Source organism: Camarhynchus parvulus, chromosome 1A (assembly GCF_901933205.1).
Source record: "Camarhynchus parvulus chromosome 1A, STF_HiC, whole genome shotgun sequence".
NCBI lineage: Eukaryota > Metazoa > Chordata > Aves > Passeriformes > Thraupidae > Camarhynchus > Camarhynchus parvulus.
Window position 1 is genome coordinate 10,753,065 of NC_044586.1, and position 17,236 is coordinate 10,770,300.

The 17,236-nt window shown below is 46.7% G+C and overlaps 1 protein-coding gene across 1 annotated transcript in view; it reads right to left on the bottom strand.

The window, feature by feature from the left end:
* Positions 1-367: 367 nt before the first annotated feature.
* TMTC1 (transmembrane O-mannosyltransferase targeting cadherins 1) overlaps positions 368-17,236 on the bottom strand; it is a 141,507-nt gene continuing 124,638 nt past the window's right edge. Inside the window, exons 14-20 of the mRNA XM_030959317.1 lie at positions 15,550-15,652; positions 11,796-11,931; positions 10,591-10,735; positions 9,330-9,467; positions 8,212-8,334; positions 6,972-7,049; positions 368-6,235 (exon numbers count right to left, since the gene is read on the bottom strand). Coding sequence (XP_030815177.1) covers positions 6,095-6,235; positions 6,972-7,049; positions 8,212-8,334; positions 9,330-9,467; positions 10,591-10,735; positions 11,796-11,931; positions 15,550-15,652 — 864 coding nt within the window. The 3' untranslated portion in view covers positions 368-6,094. The remainder of the gene's footprint in view (positions 6,236-6,971; positions 7,050-8,211; positions 8,335-9,329; positions 9,468-10,590; positions 10,736-11,795; positions 11,932-15,549; positions 15,653-17,236) is intronic.

A 17,236-nucleotide genomic window follows, 5' to 3' on the forward strand; every position in this document is an offset into this window, starting at 1 on the left:
CCACACTGGGGCACACCTCCCCACAGACCACAGACAGGACTCACCACATAGAAGAAGAAGAAGGCACACAAGCAGAGAGGAGTCCTACTCCCACCACAGCTCAGGAAAAGTGACCAGTGCTGGAGCTCCACCTCTCACAGGAGGAACCACTCAGCTGATGAGCCCTTTTAATGGCTATGGTGTCAATCGGTGTTTGCAGTTGAGGCTGCAGGGCTGCAGCACAGCTGGGTTTGGAGGCTCTCACACCGGGTCTCACCTGTTTGGAGTTTACTGCCCGTTTCCATGGGCAGCAGCAGGACCTAATGTCCCCCCCCATTACTGCCACCAGACCTGAGGTGCCTCAGGCCTTGCAGAGGAGCCAGGTGGGCACTGGGTAGAAGCTTTGCTGTTGGGATCTGGGAGAACTTCAGGCTGTACAGCCTGACTTCAGAGAATGCAATTCCCCTTCATGCTACAGAGCATTTTAGACACCAGGATGACAGGAAACACCATGGCATGTGTTCAGGGCTTTTGATTCTCTGTCAGGTCCATTTTCAATGGAGTTGTTTATCACCATTACTATCCCAAGTGAACTCAAACCCTGGAAGCATGCAGGAGCATCTAGGAATGCATGCCAGGAAGAAGGGATTTACAACAAAATTCGTTTCTTTTTAATCTCAATTTTTTTTCTCTTTGCACTCTGTGGATTTGTTTGACATATTCCGGACAGAGGCATAAAGCCTGACATGAAGAGCTTATGTCAGTTTAACATGTTCAATCATCAAGACTGTGTGAGCACCAGCCCACATCTTTTCTCATGCTCAAACTCCAAAAAATGCCTGCTGCAATGTTTTTATATGCCCAGACTCAAACACATGTGCTGCATAGTTGCTCCTACATGACCAATAACCTGGAATTCAGGGCATGTAAAATAAAATATAAGTCAAGTGGAGCAAGAAACTTTGGCCCTTCCACCTCCAGAAGAACTTATTCATGGCTGGTCCTAAAGAAAAAGAACAAAACCAGGCACAGCACCTACTTTTCTTACTTTTTATATAAAATAGACATTTACATACATTTTCTTCTGCAAAGACTTCGAGCATAACTCCTTGATGTGAAATCTAGCCATAAATCCCACCGTGAAAGAAGCAAAGACTTTGCAAATTCCTGCGTCACTGACATACATCCAGCTGCTGCTAAGAGTGAATTTATTTTTAAAATATTTCTAATCCACGGGCTGTTTTCTTGTGGTTTTGTTTTTGTTTGGTTGTTTTTTTTCTTTCTTAAAAAGATATGCACAGCTAATTAAAAAAATTAGATACAGAAATAAGAACCATATGAACAACAGGCAATGCAAACAACTTCTGCATGAGAGGAACACGCAGCGTGACATCCACTTCAGGCAGAGATTTCTACAGTAATACAGCTGTGTTACAGTTGTAACTTTTACAGAGGATACCACTGGGGGTATTTTCCAGAAGAAAAAAATCTCAGCAAGTCAGTACAAACATGGCAATGAACTTTTGCACAAAGTTATCTAGGTTACCTGAAGCAACTTTGCCACATTAAAACACCAGTGAATGCCAAGCGCTGTTTTTTTTCTTTTTCTTTTTTTTTTTTCTCTTTTGCTGCTGGGTTTAAATGTACATGAAAGCAAAATGGTGCATTTTGAAATTGCTGCAAGAGACTGAAGGTTGGGGGAAAAGCCCTCTAAGGGCTAATTTTTTGAAAGATTGTGCATAATTGCATATATGAAAGACAGAAATTGAGCACTTGGTCAACTTAATCACATAAAGATTGAAGAGACTTAAGCATACACCAGCTGTTTCAATGAGCTGGAGGACAAGTGGGGCAAAAGACCATATAATAATATTCTAAATTGCTCAATTAATAAATCAGACTGACCATTATCTTCTTTCACCAATATTGTACACCGTATCTGGCCTGATTTCTGTAACTGTGGAGAAGCTTTCATAGTTTTTAGATCATTTAGGGGCGTCCAGCCTCCCCTGCAAGTTAGGCTCTTTATTTTGAATTTTTTTGACTTCTACATCTTTCTACCCCCATGCATGTATGCCCAGCCCCTTGTCCTCCTCTGGAATGAAAGCCATTTGCACTGCTGCATTCTCTTACTGTTTGGCCAAAACAGATTGCCTGCATATTTGTAGGAAAATCTAGTCCAAGGAGTCCATGAGAGAAAGAAAATACCCCCCACTGCATCATTTATCCTGGGGGACAGAAAAGGGATGGAAGCAAAGAACACTGGAATTTAAATAAGCAATACAATAAAATCCATCAGCTGCAAATATTATCCATGGGGAAAGGAAAAAGCAACACAATTATTATGTTTCTCATTTAGGATTAAAATGTACAGTGAGTACATGAGAGTCCTGTCTAACCAGCTTTCCATTAATTCTCTGCTTTAAAATTAGCGTTGAGGTTTATCCAATGCAACTTGCAGAGAGCATGAACTCTCCTCCTCCAGGCAGATCTGCAGCCATTTATTAATCTGCAATCTCTGCTAACCATGCTGAGCACTGGAACTGGTAGAAAACAATGTATTTATAACTCTTTGTTTTAGAAGCTGTGCGATGCTAGAGGAAGAGAACATTTCCTATGATTAATTAGGATAATACAAAGTTATCTCACAAGGTAAGTCGCTTGATTTACCTTGCACAATAGCATTCCATGTTGGTGGAGGTAACCCATTTCATATCATACTCTGTTCTTCTTTGCCTGCAATAAACCTTTGACATGATTGATGCCCTGAACAAACACAGGGCTTCAGCATGGGTGCCAACAGGACAGGGAGTCAGCTCAGAGCTTCACAGGGGTTTAACTGCTTTGGTAGCCCACAGTCTGAGCCATTCTCCCAATCTGCTGCCAGTTTGCAGACTGTCATCCTGCATAGATGGGGTATAAAGTGCTGGTTCAGGAATGTGGGGTTCATTATTGAGCTCTCCTCGCTGCAGAACTACAAACCCAGGTCCAAGATGTGGAGGGCCGGCCTTTGGGCACGGAAATTAAACTGCTGCAACTGGCATTAAAATCCCTGGCTATGTTATCAGCCTGGTTCAGTGGATCTGCCTTGCCTTCCAACAAACCACCTCCCTTACTGGGGCATCTTTCTGCATTTTCTGCAAGTAATACAGCATTGCACAAATGGTAATCAATCCTTCTCCAGGATCTGGGAGGGGGGCATCCAAAGCTGTATTACACTTCTACACATACACGAGTTTTAGGAGGTCAGGATGGCTTTGATCAGGTTTTAGGACAAGCAGGAGACAGTAATTTCTATCAGGTCTCTCAGGAAAGACAAACTAAGATTTATGCTGAAGTTAAAAACATAAAACTAAGTCTTCCCCCTCACGAAGCATTGCTATAAAAAATACAACTTCTGTATTTGAAAAAATATGTTTCATTGGCCACTATTTAAAGCCACAAACTGCAGTGAGGCCTGTATAATATATAGTATTTATTTAATATATCTTTTGAGGCAAAGTTTATAGCTGATACACATTTTTAAAGGAGGCACATCTCCCCCCATGCTACCCACTGGCCTTCAGCTGCCTGCTGGAGCACTCTGCAGATGCCTCATCCCTGGGGGGCTTTGCATGGTACCACTGTCAGGGCTGCACCAAACACTGTTCTGCCAGCCCCAAATTCACTGCAGCACAGCCAGCCTGGGCACACAGGCCTTTGGGGAGCTGTCCCAGAGACAGGCTCACCTTGGGGACAGGCACAGAGCTTTCTGGTCCAGGTACCTCTGAACATCCCAGCAAGGAACCATCTACGACTTTGCAATGCATGTTGGGGAGCTGACTGCTGGCCATTTAAGCTTTGGTGTCCCCATCCCATGGGACTGTGCTGGCATGATGTCACCTCCTCCAGGCCATCCTGGCAGCCCAGGGGTGTGCAGATATACCTTGTGCATGGCAGCCAGCAGAGCACCCGCACTGGGGACCTGCTGAAATGTCAGTTCAGCCAGTCCACAGCCAGAATAGTGGTGTGAAAAAACAAGAGAGGGTTGCTGAGCCAGCCCCAGGGGCTCAAACCTGCCCCTGGACCCATGAAGTAAAGTAGGCTGCTTGGGCTGGGAGCAGAAAACTCAACAGTGAAGCAACTTGCTTATTCTGATCCCAGTGCTCCCCCGGAAGCTGGTTTGGAGGAAGAGCCCAAACACTCATGGTGCCACCTCTTCTCCCCAGCAGTTTTTCACTTCTGCCCAGCTGTGGCTGGCTGGTCTCCTTGGCCAGCAGGGAACATCCAGCCTGGTCTCAGTGGATGCAAAGCCATGGCTCTGGCAGGTCCATAAACCCTGGTAGGACAGACAACTGCACCTGGGAGCTCCAAACACAGCTGGAGTCACATCAATAATTCCTCAGTAACCTGACCATCACCTGTGCAGCAAGACACAGTGTTATCACCAGGCTTTTCAAAGGAAGCCACCAAAACCTCCAGCACATGGCTGAGCCATCCCACTGAGGGGACTTGCAGAGTGCTGAAGTGCCATGGCCAGCTAAATGCAGGCACCACAGCAGTGCCAGGCTTTTTCTGACAGATGTTTTTTTGGGCACTGTACACCTACCTGAACTGTACTTACTAACAATGCCAAACCCTGGGCTGCTGGCCACAGTGAAGCTCAAATAAAATAACTTTTCCAGCAGTTTAGTGCTGCAAGAGGAACAAACTGGTGACCAAACCTGATGTCCAAACCCAAAGGCAAGAAGCAGATCTCACTAATGCTCCCTGGGAACTGGTGCAAGCCCCAGTGGAAGCAGCAGAAGTGTTGCTATTGCAGGGCCAGTGTGGTCCAAAGTGCTCTGCAGCCACTTAGAATCATGAGAGGGAATTATTCCAGCATGCCTCATTGGTACTCCCTTTTTCTAACTTCAGACAATATGAGTCACAAGGCCCAACCGTGTGGCCAGCTGTGAGGGATATTGCCCAATTCATATAAAACAGAGAAAATATATTAATTATTTGATTATTATAAGTTAAATAAATAAAGCTCAAAAAATAAAAGCCCCAGTTCTGAAGAGAATTTGTTTTCCCACATCAGTATTTAAAAATATAGATTTATGACTGATCAGCTATAGGTCATTTTCTGTATCTCTTAGGGGAGTGGTGAGAACACTTTGACCAAGTATTTTGTCAGTGTTATCACCATGATAAATGGGCTTTGTCCCTGCACACCCATAAAAGAGCCTCCTTCGTACCTTTCCAGGCTAGGAAATGTACCCTAATCTCCCTGTGGCTTTACTTTACCTCCTATATTGATTAGACAGGTTGTTTGTTTTCCATACTGGGGACTGAGCAGGAGGACAAGTAATCCTAGAGCTTCCCATTGCCTTTGGATGCTTCCATTTTTTTCAGAGTAATAATTATTTGGCCTGGAGGGAGAGGGCAAAGGGTAAAGCCATATGATATTTGACAGAAGTGACATCATGAACCTGAATTACTACAAAATTATTGTCTAATGAATTAAACATTCAGGCTAGGTTTTCCCTCAAAGGATCATCTGTCCTACTTGTAGAATCATCCTTCCAGGGTGATATTTAAATAGTTTCCCTTTTCTTTAGAGTAATTTTCAAGTCCCATTTGGAGCTATAAAAGCGACCACCATTTCCTCAGCATTAACCCCTTGGAACCTTTTTTATGTGACCATTATGACCATCTTTCCTGTCTGCAGCACTTGCAATGAAGCCCATCAGTGGGGCTCTACATGGATGAGGTGTGCCTGTGTGTGGGGGAATAGGAGGTGCTCCTTCACCCCTGCTGCAATGGATGAGTGCTTTGTCTCCATGGTTTCCCTGGGGACAACCAAGATACTGAAGGTACATGTCCCACCCACACTCCTGGTGTGACTAGAACGGGTTCAGCCTAGATGTAAATCTTGATTAAAGGAAGGTTTTCATTCATGCTCCAGCACATCCCACAGGACCCAAGGATCCCATAGGATCCTGTAACTTTGACTGAACCTAAGCATGTGTTCCAAGTTTGCCTTCCATAATTCTGAGTCCTATCAAAGCTCTTTCAGCATCACTTTGAGCAACAGGCTTCCACCACACTCTTCTCCAAGGGGCACGAGTGTCCTCCTGCTGGTGACTGATTGCTATGTTTGATCTTTCTCCTGGACTTCTTGAAACCGTTTCTCCAAGCGATCCAGTTTGGCCAGATTCTCCTTCAGCAGCTTGCTGTTTGGAACCAGCTGTAAGGCTTTCTCGTAGTAGTCACGGGCAGTGATGTAGCTCCCCTGCAAAGAAAATGGGTGGTAGGGCTCATTCACATTCCACACAGAAAGTTCGTTCCCAGGGTGAAGTGAAAAACGAGATACAGGGGAAACGGTGTTTAAAAAACCTGACATTGCTGGGCTACAAAAATACTTCTTTATGAAATACATCACCAAGTGCTGTTGACCTAAATTTGATGAAACTCACGCAGCAAGAAATAGTTTTACATTTTTCTGTTGTTTTGCACCAGAAGAGTTAATTTTACTCAGCAACAGGATAGCTTAAGGACATCACACAATGTGACTCCTTAAGACCCAAATCATAATGATATGCTAAAGTATTCAAAAGAATGAGCAACCACAGGGTAGGCTGCCTATTTCCATAATTTCATGCCAGTATTCTGCATTAGACATCTTTATTAAATTAATTAGGTAGAGAAGAACCTTAAAAGTCAACTCACGGTGACATTTTTCTAAGGTAGGTCAACAACTAAAGCAGGAAAGCTTTTGAGAGGAACAGGTTGTTCTTGCAGCCTGCACTCTAAAAATATGAGATTTGCTTTACACCAAGCAACCTGGTTGGGAACTCCAGCTGGGGTGAAGAGACTTCCCTCCTTTTTGGATAAAATATGTCAAGGGACTTGCTGTTCACAAACATGTTCACAAACAACTCTTGGCAGTCTGAAAATAATTTGCATTTTGTCCTGTGTAGTAGTAGTGTCTGCACCTGGCAGCTTAAAGAAAACCGAAACTGTCATACCTTGATATGCTCGATGCCTCCCATATTCATCCAGGCCTGTGCCTGGTCTGGGTTGAGCTCCACAGCCCGTTTATAGCTCTACAGAAACAGGAAACATTTCTAGGTTAGGAGTCTGACTCTCCAAACAAAACCAGTGCTGGAGGGGAAAGAGAAACACAGTTTCCTCTCCTGAAGCCATTCAGAATGGAATTCAAATTCCTCTCTATACAACGCACACAGTGAATTTCAGCTTCTTTGCAGGAGAGGCACAGAATGTGCTGCTCATGGCTCATCTCATCTCACAGGTTTTCCCTGCCAATGTGTGCTTTTCCTGCACTCTGAGAGGAGCCACACCTGCCACCCTGTCCCTGCACCACTGGGGCCTCCTGCACATCAAGGTGATTTCCTTAGGCAGTGCCAAGCACAAGCCCTGCCAACTACAAGCCATGTGATTGCTCTTTATCTGCAAGGCTTTAATTTGGAGCTGGCAGCAGACTCTGGTACAGCCACTTGTGTGGAGGTTTCACAAGGACCTGAGGGCAGTGCTTTTGTTCCCCACTGACACTGAGAGTGGGAGAAGAAGCAATTAGGACCTTCTGGAGTCTGTCAAGCAGCACTGTTTTTACATTGTCACAACGGAAAGGATTTTCAAATCAGGATTAAACACCTTTAGGGACATTGAGAATATTCAGAACAGTCCAATTAATATTTTCTGAATCAGAGAACAATGGAATGGTTTGGGTTGGGAGGGACTTTAAAGATTATCTACTTCCAGCTCCCCTCCTACAGGCAGTGACACTTTCCACTAGACCAGGTTGCTTCTGCACTACTATTAATGCCAACATAATTTCTGAGCTATCAAGCATCGTTCTTCACAGGATAAGCCAACCTCTCAGTTATTGGCTTCTGAAGTGAGATATAACATGGTGAGTTCTCACAGGTCCCCAAGCTTCCAGCTGAGCCACCTGGAGCTGGTCACTGACAGCAGGAGGGGCTGGATGGAGCAAAGGTGAATCCCACCACAATTCTGTACTTAACCTCTCAGAGCAGGGAGTGGTCTTTCCATACAGGGATGAGAAAAAAAGTTGCAATTAAGTCTGGTAAAGTTAGCTGCCTCATAGCTTTCTCTGCACCAGTGATAGACTCTGAGCTCCTAAGGCCAATAGCAGCCAGGGTGTATGCACCAGGGAGTTTCACACACAAGGAGCAAACTCTGTCTTTTAGCCTATAAAACCACCAGTAGGTCTTAGAGCAGTCATACCTCAAAAGCCTTGTCAAGGAGATTCTGTTCTCTTAGCTGGTTTCCTTTAGTGAAAAAGAGCTCTGATATGACTTTTGGATCCTTTGGTTTTAGCTGAAGTGCTTTTTCTATAGCTTCAAGTGCCTGTGAAAAAGCAAGAGAACGTTGTGTACCTTCCATTCAGTGCCTTCCCACTTCTCATTCTTTCCTCACCACTATGGACTATCAGCATAAGAATCATCTTCCTCCATCCCTTGTTTGCCCCACACCATTAACACACAGGGAAATGAGATTTTTAAATGCCTGTGCTGGAACCCAGGACACCCCTCTGACTGCCCTGGATGGCTTGAGCCCCTGGCACAGAGCCAAAGACACCTGTGCCTTCAATTTTAACCCATGGAGAAAATTACCAACTTTATGTGAAGATCTACAAGCCATGAGAGTTTAAGTAGAATGATAGTTAGTTTGTCACAAGGTGGAAAAGTAGAATTTTGGGGTTTTTAGAATGGGGGTTCAGAAGCCAAGATGGAGGGATTTGGGTGTGCCTTGGCCTTCCTCTTTCTTCTTCTTAGCCTCCATCTTCTGTGTGATGGTGGCACTTTTGGATTGGTTTGGAGTAGGAACAGACTGTCTAACATAGGTGATAGGTGTTGGAAAATTATTGTAAATAAAGTACACGTAGCTCTTAGTATAAAAAACTAACACTGCCTCAGGGGTGTGCAGTGTGCCATGGACCAACCTGCTAGACAGACCTCAGCGGGTCAGAAAAAGAATGTATAGATAACAGAAAAGAAACAACCTTGAAAACCAAAGCCGAGGAATCCTGACTCCTTCTTCAGTTGCGGGACTGGGGAAAAGAGACTTTCCAACATCTCGGGGTCATCTCAAGCACAGAGACTCTGAGACAGCCTGGCGCTGATGGGCACTGGGGCTGACAGCAGCAGGAGGTATAAGTGACAAGAAAACCACACTGCTTAGCTTCAGTCTCAGTACGTAGATAAACTGAAGGTTTTAATGAAGAAATAAACCACTGAATGTGTGCTGAGGCACGTGACTTGTCCGCAGAGAGATGGAGTGCAAAATTCAACCTGAGCTCTGTGTGTGAGCCCTTGGGACAAGGCTATCCCACGGCACGGTACCTTGGCATAGAGCTCCTGCTTGCTGTAGATGGCTGACAGGAGGCGGTAGCACTCCAGGCACTCTGCATCCTCATGAAGGATGTGGTTCGTCATCTTCTCCGCTTCCTTCGTCCGCCCCATCATGGCCAGAACCTGAGCCTGCAACACAGCCACAGTGTTACACTCTTGACCAGCTGTCCTAGGGTGATGTTATGATGCTTGTATCCCTGATGCAGTTCATTTAGGGGGTCCCTGGGGGCCCCCTAAGCTGTATGTTCAGCGGTAGCAGCAGGCAGGCAAGGAGGCTCCACATGGCTTCTGAGGGTGCTAATTAGATAAGGGCTTATTGGGGTCCCACCTCCACGGTTTCTGAGGGAGAAGGGGGAAAAGGAGAGGGATAGAGGGAGAGCCTAGGGAGCAAAGGGCCAAGAGAGATCCTCATCTCCCCCACACAGTTTAACAGGGAGATTCAAAGTGGGCACGGAACAAGCCTTGGGCCAATGGGACTACAGATCCATCATACTTCAGGGGAGGATCACAGGCTTGGAATAAACTGTACAATTTCGAGGGGTGAGACAGAGCATACCATTTAACTAAAATGTAACACCACATATGCCCAATCAGTTGTTCTGTTTATGCTGGATATTATATTCTGTGCCTGAGAGCAAAGGTGGGGACAAGAAGCAGCAGAGTTTTGTTTATCAGGGACTGGACTCGCTCCTCCACAGTCTGCTGGAACACTCCTGTTGTCTGGGCAGGGATGGGGCAGAACACCACATTCCTTTTGCTTTTTAGTTAGTTAGTTAGTTTAGCTAGCTGAGGCAGTCCGAGGTTTCCCTGGACTGTTTTTCTTTCCCTTTTCTTGGAACCATTTGAATCTGCTCCAGACTGGGACCTGGGAAAACACCAAGAGCCCACACTTTGCAGCCTGCCTGGGCCTGCTCTGCAGCCTTTCCCAGAGCCAGAGGGACTGACAATAGAGCAACCACCCACCGGAGAGACATTCTGAATTTGTCATCTCTTCAGAGCAGTGAATGAGTTTTGTCATGGGGTATTGTTCATTTTGTGTGCTGGGGAGCGCTTTGCCTGTTAAACAAACAGGTTCTTTCCACTTCTCTACGAGGAAATTCCTCCCGAACCAGGTGTGGGGAGGGGATGCATGGGTTTGCTTTCTGGAGGGGCCCCTTTTGGAGGTTTTCTCCCAAATTTTCCCTAAGCCAGGACACCATCTCAGCCCTCTGCCACACGCTGAGTGGATGCTGCTGCTTTGCCCCCCGCTCACCAGCGCCAGTCGGGTGTCCTTGCTGGAAGGCTGCAGCGCCGCCGCCTCCCGGTACACCTGCAGCGCCTCCTCATAGCGCCCCGTGTTGTAATACAGAGCCCCCAGCGGGGACAGGATCTCCGCCTTCCTGGATACCTTCAGCGCCCTGGCGTTGGGAAAAAGGCGAGCTTCAGTCATGGGAGGAGCAAAGGGGAAGAGCGAGGTGGGCTTGGGGTGGAATGGAGAACCAAAGCTCTGCATCACCCCAGCCTGGGAAGTACAAATTCCCTGGGGTGGGATGAATGCGCTCACAGCAGTAATCCCACTAGGCAGCTGAGAAGGAGAAGGAGAAGGAGAAGGAGAAGGAGAAGGAGAAGGAGAAGGAGAAGGAGAAGGAGAAGGAGAAGGAGAAGGAGAAGGAGAAGGAGAAGGAGAAGGAGAAGGAGAAGGAGAAGGAGAAGGAGGAGAAGGAGAGAGAAGGAGAAGGAGAAGGAGAAGGAGAAGGAGAAGAAAAAGAAAAGAAGAGAAAGGAGAAGGAGAAGGAGAAGGAGAAGGAGAAGGAGAAGGAGAAGGAGAAGGAGAAGGAGAAGGAGAAGGAGAAGGAGAAGGAGAAGGAGAAGGAGAAGGAGAAGGAGAAGGAGAAGGAGAAGGCAAAGCCACCTTCAAAGTGCCCTCAATGAGCCTGTAGCAGGAATGGGGATGGTTGACAGCGATGAAACCTGGGCAATGTGAGCACAAATCTATATAATACTCCCACCCAACCCATCCTGCTGCATACCAGGAGTCAGAGCCCGACTGCTGGAACACTGGTGGGAAGGGCCAGAGTTCCTAATGGTGCCAAAGGTTTGTTGCTGAGCTGTGCAGCACTTCTGGCTGTTCCTGGTGCAGCAATCACAGACCACCTTTGAGCAGGCCGGGAGTTGCGGTAATACAGCCTGCTCCTGCCACTGAGAAACCTCCAACTTTATCATCAGAGCATCCCCCAGCCAAAAGCAGCGTGTCCATGCTGGGGGGCTTGGGAAAAGTTCAGGGAAATCAACACTGCCTGAGCCTGCTGCCATTCCAAGCACTCCCCAAAAACAGCCAAATCTACTTCAAACAGATGGAGAATGAAGGGAGGAAACCCCACGCATACACAGATAGACCTGCATAACACAAACCCTTTAGCAGAGACAAGCCATACAGGGGCAGGAGGAAACCCTCTGTCTCCCAGCCCAAATCCTCACCTCTTGTACCACACTTCAGCCTCTTTGTTCTGCCCCAGGGAGCGGTGCAGCCTGCCCAGGTTCACCATGGCCACATGGTGAGCAGGGCTCAGGAGGATGGCCTGCCTGTAGTGGGACATGGCTCTCTCGGGAGACCCTGGAGAGGAAAACAGCCATTAAACCAGAAAAAACCCTGTGCAGCAGAAAAAACCTGTCTCAAATTCAGCACATGGTAACGCTCTGGCTTTCTTTCTTCTGTTGCTCTATGCATATGTCCTGGTGTGACTTTATCATGCTTGTATTATCCCCACTTGTCTGTTTAGCACAGAAATAAGTTTTGTATCTTTAGGACCTTCCAAGAGCAAAGGGGGAGAGTAGAAATGTGGAGTTTGTTATCAGGAACTGCCCTTGCTCGCCCACATCCCTCTCGCAGACTGCATTGTCTGCAGAGAGCGGGAAGAGCTCTCCTTTGCTTTTTAGTTAGTTTTTTTTTTTTTTCTCTGCCTCTGCTTGCTGAGGCAGAGAAGTTCCCTGGACTGTGGTTTTTCTTTTTCTTGGACCTGTTTAACCCTGCTCTGGACAGAACACCCAGCAGAGCACCGGCAGCTCCAGCTGTGGCCACCAGGCTGGGCCTGGACCGTGGCATTTCCAGCACTGGAGGGACTGAGCAGAGACTGAGTGAGCTGAGCTACAGCCCACCAAGGGGACGAGTTTGTCATCTCTTTTGGAGTGGCAAGAAGTTTTATTGTTTAATATTATTCATTTTTTGTGCTGGTGAATGCTTTGCCTGCTAAATAAACAGGTTTTTTCCACTTTTCTCCAAGGAAATATTTTCCCAGACCAGTTGGGGGAGGGGCCCTTTCAATCTGCTTTCTAGAGGAACCCCTTTGGAGGTTTCCTCCCAAATTTGCCCTAAACCAAGACAGCATGGAAACATTTTGAGAAAGAAATCTTCCCTCGGCATTTTGAATCTAAGCATAAGAGAAACTGCTGTCCAAACTAAGATTTAGTCCCCAATATTCAGAGACAATCCTGAGAAAAAGATTTTCTATGGGGTGGGTTTTTTGCAAGTTAAGGATCCAGTCACAACAAGATGATTCCTGACTGAAAGCACCCTTTGATCATGCAGCAGTGGGGACACAACCCCTGTGCTAAGGACAGAGCCCACCTCAGGGAAGGGGCTGGGGCACACGTGCCATCTCCTGGTGGAGCATCCTTTTCACTCTGGCCCACTGGAGAAATGGGCAATGAGGAATGAAGAAACCCCCCCCCCAGTATTCCCCACAACAGCACCAGAACTGCAAATAGTTTCAGCTCTCTCCAAACAGAGAATGTTCCCTCCACCTCCGCTGTGCTGCTGCTCTGAGCTCCAGCTCAGTCTCTGTGTACTGCTCAACAGGACTGGGAGGAGCTGCCAGGGACCAGCTAATTCCCACTCTGGGCAATAAATCCCAGAGCAGAGGTGTCCAGGTGGTTGTTTTGGAGCACGTAGGCACCATCTCTGTGCTGCACAGGAGCCATTGGGTGGCACTGCTTCGCTGTGTGAAAATGTGCAAGGTCCTGCAGCCCATGACATCACCAACACCACAACAAAACACAAGCAAAAAGAGAGGTGCAAGATCACTACCCCAATGCATAAAGTTCTACTTTTAATAATGTATTATTATTTAGCTAAATAATGGTAGAAGTATAAAGTTCCAGCATTACAGCAATGCAAATGTTGCATTTTTAATCCCAGGGTCATTTAATTGGCTTGCAAACTCCAGACTGGATAATCTCCTGATGAAAACCAATACTAAAAGAGCTTTGTCCACCAACAAAGCTTTTCAGTGTTGGCATTTTTTTTAACTGATTCACTTCACAATGTATTTAATTCCATTTCAAGCTGGAAAACAGATCTCAAAAACAGCCAGTGCATGTTGGGGCACTGAACATGCTGCTGTAGGAATTTTTTTTTCATATCTTCACAAATGCAGTTTGGTTTTTTTGAGACCATCTATGCAACTTAAAATATACACGGGCACATCTCAGCATCCCCTTTATAGGAGTGAGGAGGAACATCTGTGCAGAGGTTTAGAAGTGTTGAAGACTCACCCAAGGCTGAGGACATGTTGTTCAAAGTACCACTTTTTCAAAACATCCAGCAGCAGCCTCTATCTTTCCCCACCACTGAGCAGGCAGATGTTTTTGAAAATTATGCCTACAAAACATCCTGGGAAGCAGTTGGGCATGCACTGCAGCTGGGCATGCACTGCAGCCCCTCAGCCAGGCAGCGCCTGCCCTGCTCAGCACACAGGAGTAATGTGCATCATTAAGGGAGACACTCTCAGTGTCTGTGACCACTGCAGAGCTGTCTGGAGCTGTGGCTCCCCAGAGCTGGCACTGGCTGCACAGAACCCTGTGTTAATTGGCGTGGTGCTCCCCAGCACCTCCCCGTGCCGCCAGCGTGGAGCGCAGCCGCTGACAGGCTCAGCAGCAGCCACTGCCTTCACGCCTTGTCGTGCCTCTAGCAGGGTTACTGACACATCAGGCCCCAAGGAGCAGGAGTCAGTGGGATTTTTTCCAGTTGTTTGTCTGTAGGGAAGCGTAGGAGTAAACCAGGAAATGATAGTTTCGACTTTGGCAGAGTACAAAAGTGCAAAAAAGCAGAAAGTGCTCTGCACTGCATTTGAACCACAAATTTTGGCAGGAATAGGACAGTTTATCTGGGTTGGCAAGCAGAGATGGGTACAACATGAGAGGAAATTACTCAGGAATTTTTATTATCTGCAAGCTTGAATTTTGCCAGGGCCCAAATTCAGAACCTGAACCTCTCTTGCTAATGCCACAATGCCTCTTTTGATTATGAATATTGATTCTGGTTTTGTACTTGTTTCACACTGGTACTACAGAGGGGTGATGGCCAAGTGTCAGCTCAGGGGCAGAACAGCCAGTTGCAGACTGACAGACACCATGGTCCCATCTTCTCAAGCACCACTGGAACTGGGCACGTGTGATGGGAAAAGAAGGGGTGGCAACCACACACTTCAAGCCTACATTGTTTCACCACTGAGTCTTGGCTCTGTTCTGGAGGGACCACAGTGAGACAACAGTCCTTTTCCACTAGTCATTTGTCAAACTTAGCTTTGCTTATAAAGCTGTCAATAAAAGGTGGCAATTAAAGTGACATTGCTGTTATGTGAATGCCAGAAAGTGCCAAGGAAGCTGGATGGGAACCAGGAGCCCGGGAAAAAAGGATGCCATTACAGAGCTCCTCAAAAATCAATTCACCCCACAGTGTATAAGGTTTTGTTTTCACAGATGATTGTGGTTTAAAAGCCGTGTTCCTTTCTATAGTGGTGGCACTCAAGCCTTACAGTCAAAGAGCTGCTTTGTCACCAAGTAGGGCTGCACATGCTCCCAAGACCATAAAGATCCATTTGTGTGCCTGTGATTTGATTTGATGTGGCCATGCCTTGCTGGAAAAGAGGCAGTACTGTCAGGGTGCTGCCCAGCTCACACTGAAGAGGCCAACTGCCTGTGTGAAGATGGTGACAAACACTGAAGGGAGCAGGGGGGCTGAATGAATGCTCCTGCTGCACAGTGCCTGCACTGATTATGAATTCCAGAGTGCTGTGCCCTCTCAGCAGCACAGGGATATTTATTTCCAAGCTACCATGGAGGCACATCTATTGCCTTGGAAGCTTTTGACACCCTTTAGATGTGTACTGCTGAATAAAATAAATCAAAGCAAAGCAGACAGAGAGGGAAAAATCCCGTGCTCCCTCTCACTTACCGGTATCAACCAGGAACACACCGTAGTTGTTGTGCAGATCAGAGCTCTCTGGACAATTCTCTATGCCAGCCTTATAGACCTCCTCAGCCTCCTTGAGCCGTTCCTGAAAGAGAAGGAGGTTTCTTAGCCATGGCAGAAAGTTTGTCAGCACCATTTGCTGCATCCCTGCATTCTGGGACAGCTCCCTCCCTGCAGGGGAAGCTTCATCTTCCCCAACACACCCCACCTTCCAAGAGGCTAACATTTTACCCCAGGGCATGGATGTGCTATAGCTGCCACCTGATATCCCAGATGAGTTCAGACAGCTTTCCCCCATGCCTCTGCTACTCATGAAACACCTGCAAAAAGTGGTGCCTGTGCAATGCCAGTGAGTCCCCAGCTGGGTGCATGCCCAGCCAGGAAAAACACAGCAACAGGGATTGAGTTGGTTCTGTTGAGAAATATCTGTCATCTGGGAGAGGATATGTTCTAATTTATTTGTTTAATGAGCATCTCACTGGCTAACTTCTCCCCTCTGGAGCTCTGCTGTTCTTTCCTTAAGCAGTGAGGAAAATACAAGGAATGAAAGCTTGCTGTGTGTGATGGCTAGGGAGTGAGTGTAAGGGGATAAAGGAAGGTGGAGAAAGACAGAGGGTGGTGAAAGAGCAGGGAAATCTGACAAATCAAATTAAAACCAGGCGTTGTCAGTGTGTGAGGTGGAGTTCACTGGGACTGATGGGACATGCCATCATGCTGATTCCCCAGATGCACTGAGTTCTAACCTTTTGCATAGATTTTCAGGGAGGTTTGCAGGCTCTGAACATTTCTAGAAAATATAGATCTTTTTGTTTGGAAACACCCTGCCTACAGACAGCATCCTACTAGCCTGAGCTATGGGCAGCCTGGTTCTGAAACAACAATCAGGTTTCTCTGGTGGATCAAAGAGCAACTAAAAAAGGTTTCCACTTCCCTCCACAGTCAGACTATGTGTGCCCACTGCCTGCATGCTCACCAGCATGGGTGCCTTCTTTCCCCCTGCTCTCACAGAGCCTGGCTGTTGGCTGTGCTTGTGGAGGGAGGCTGTGAACAGAAGAGACAAGCACAGTGCAGAGGGGTGTCAGGAGAGCCTCCAGCACCAAGGATGCTCCTCTCAATTCTTCCCCTTCCACTGAGCAGCACAGCCCTACAGCAACAAACTCCAAACCTCCCAAGAAAGCAAAATCAGCCAAGTGGCTCTTCACTGAGCAGAGCCTGCAGCTCCCATGCTGAATCCACACTGAAATAAGAGGTTGGTCCACTCCCAGCTATGGACTGTCCTCAAAGCCTGCAAATGGCTGAGCCTCCTGGGCTTTCCCTGGGTTTAAAACCTGTACCTGACAGCAGCTTTTGCTCCACAGCTGCTTAATGTGAGGACTCTTTTCTCACCTCCTATCTCAGAAGTGGAGAGCTGGAATAAATTGCAGTGAAAGAGGATGACTTGATCAGAGAAACACACAGCCTGCCACAGTTAAGTCCCTTCACATTTACATGATAAAGGTCAGACAGCAAAAAAGATAAGTGTGCAATAAAGCACAGAAATACGTTTTTAAAAAGTGCTTAACTTTGGAAGTTTTGGATAAATTGATGTGAATTTGACAACATTATCCTGCAGAGTCAGGAAAAGTGTAGTGATCATCAGAATTGACTAAATTGAAGAGCAATTTTTTGT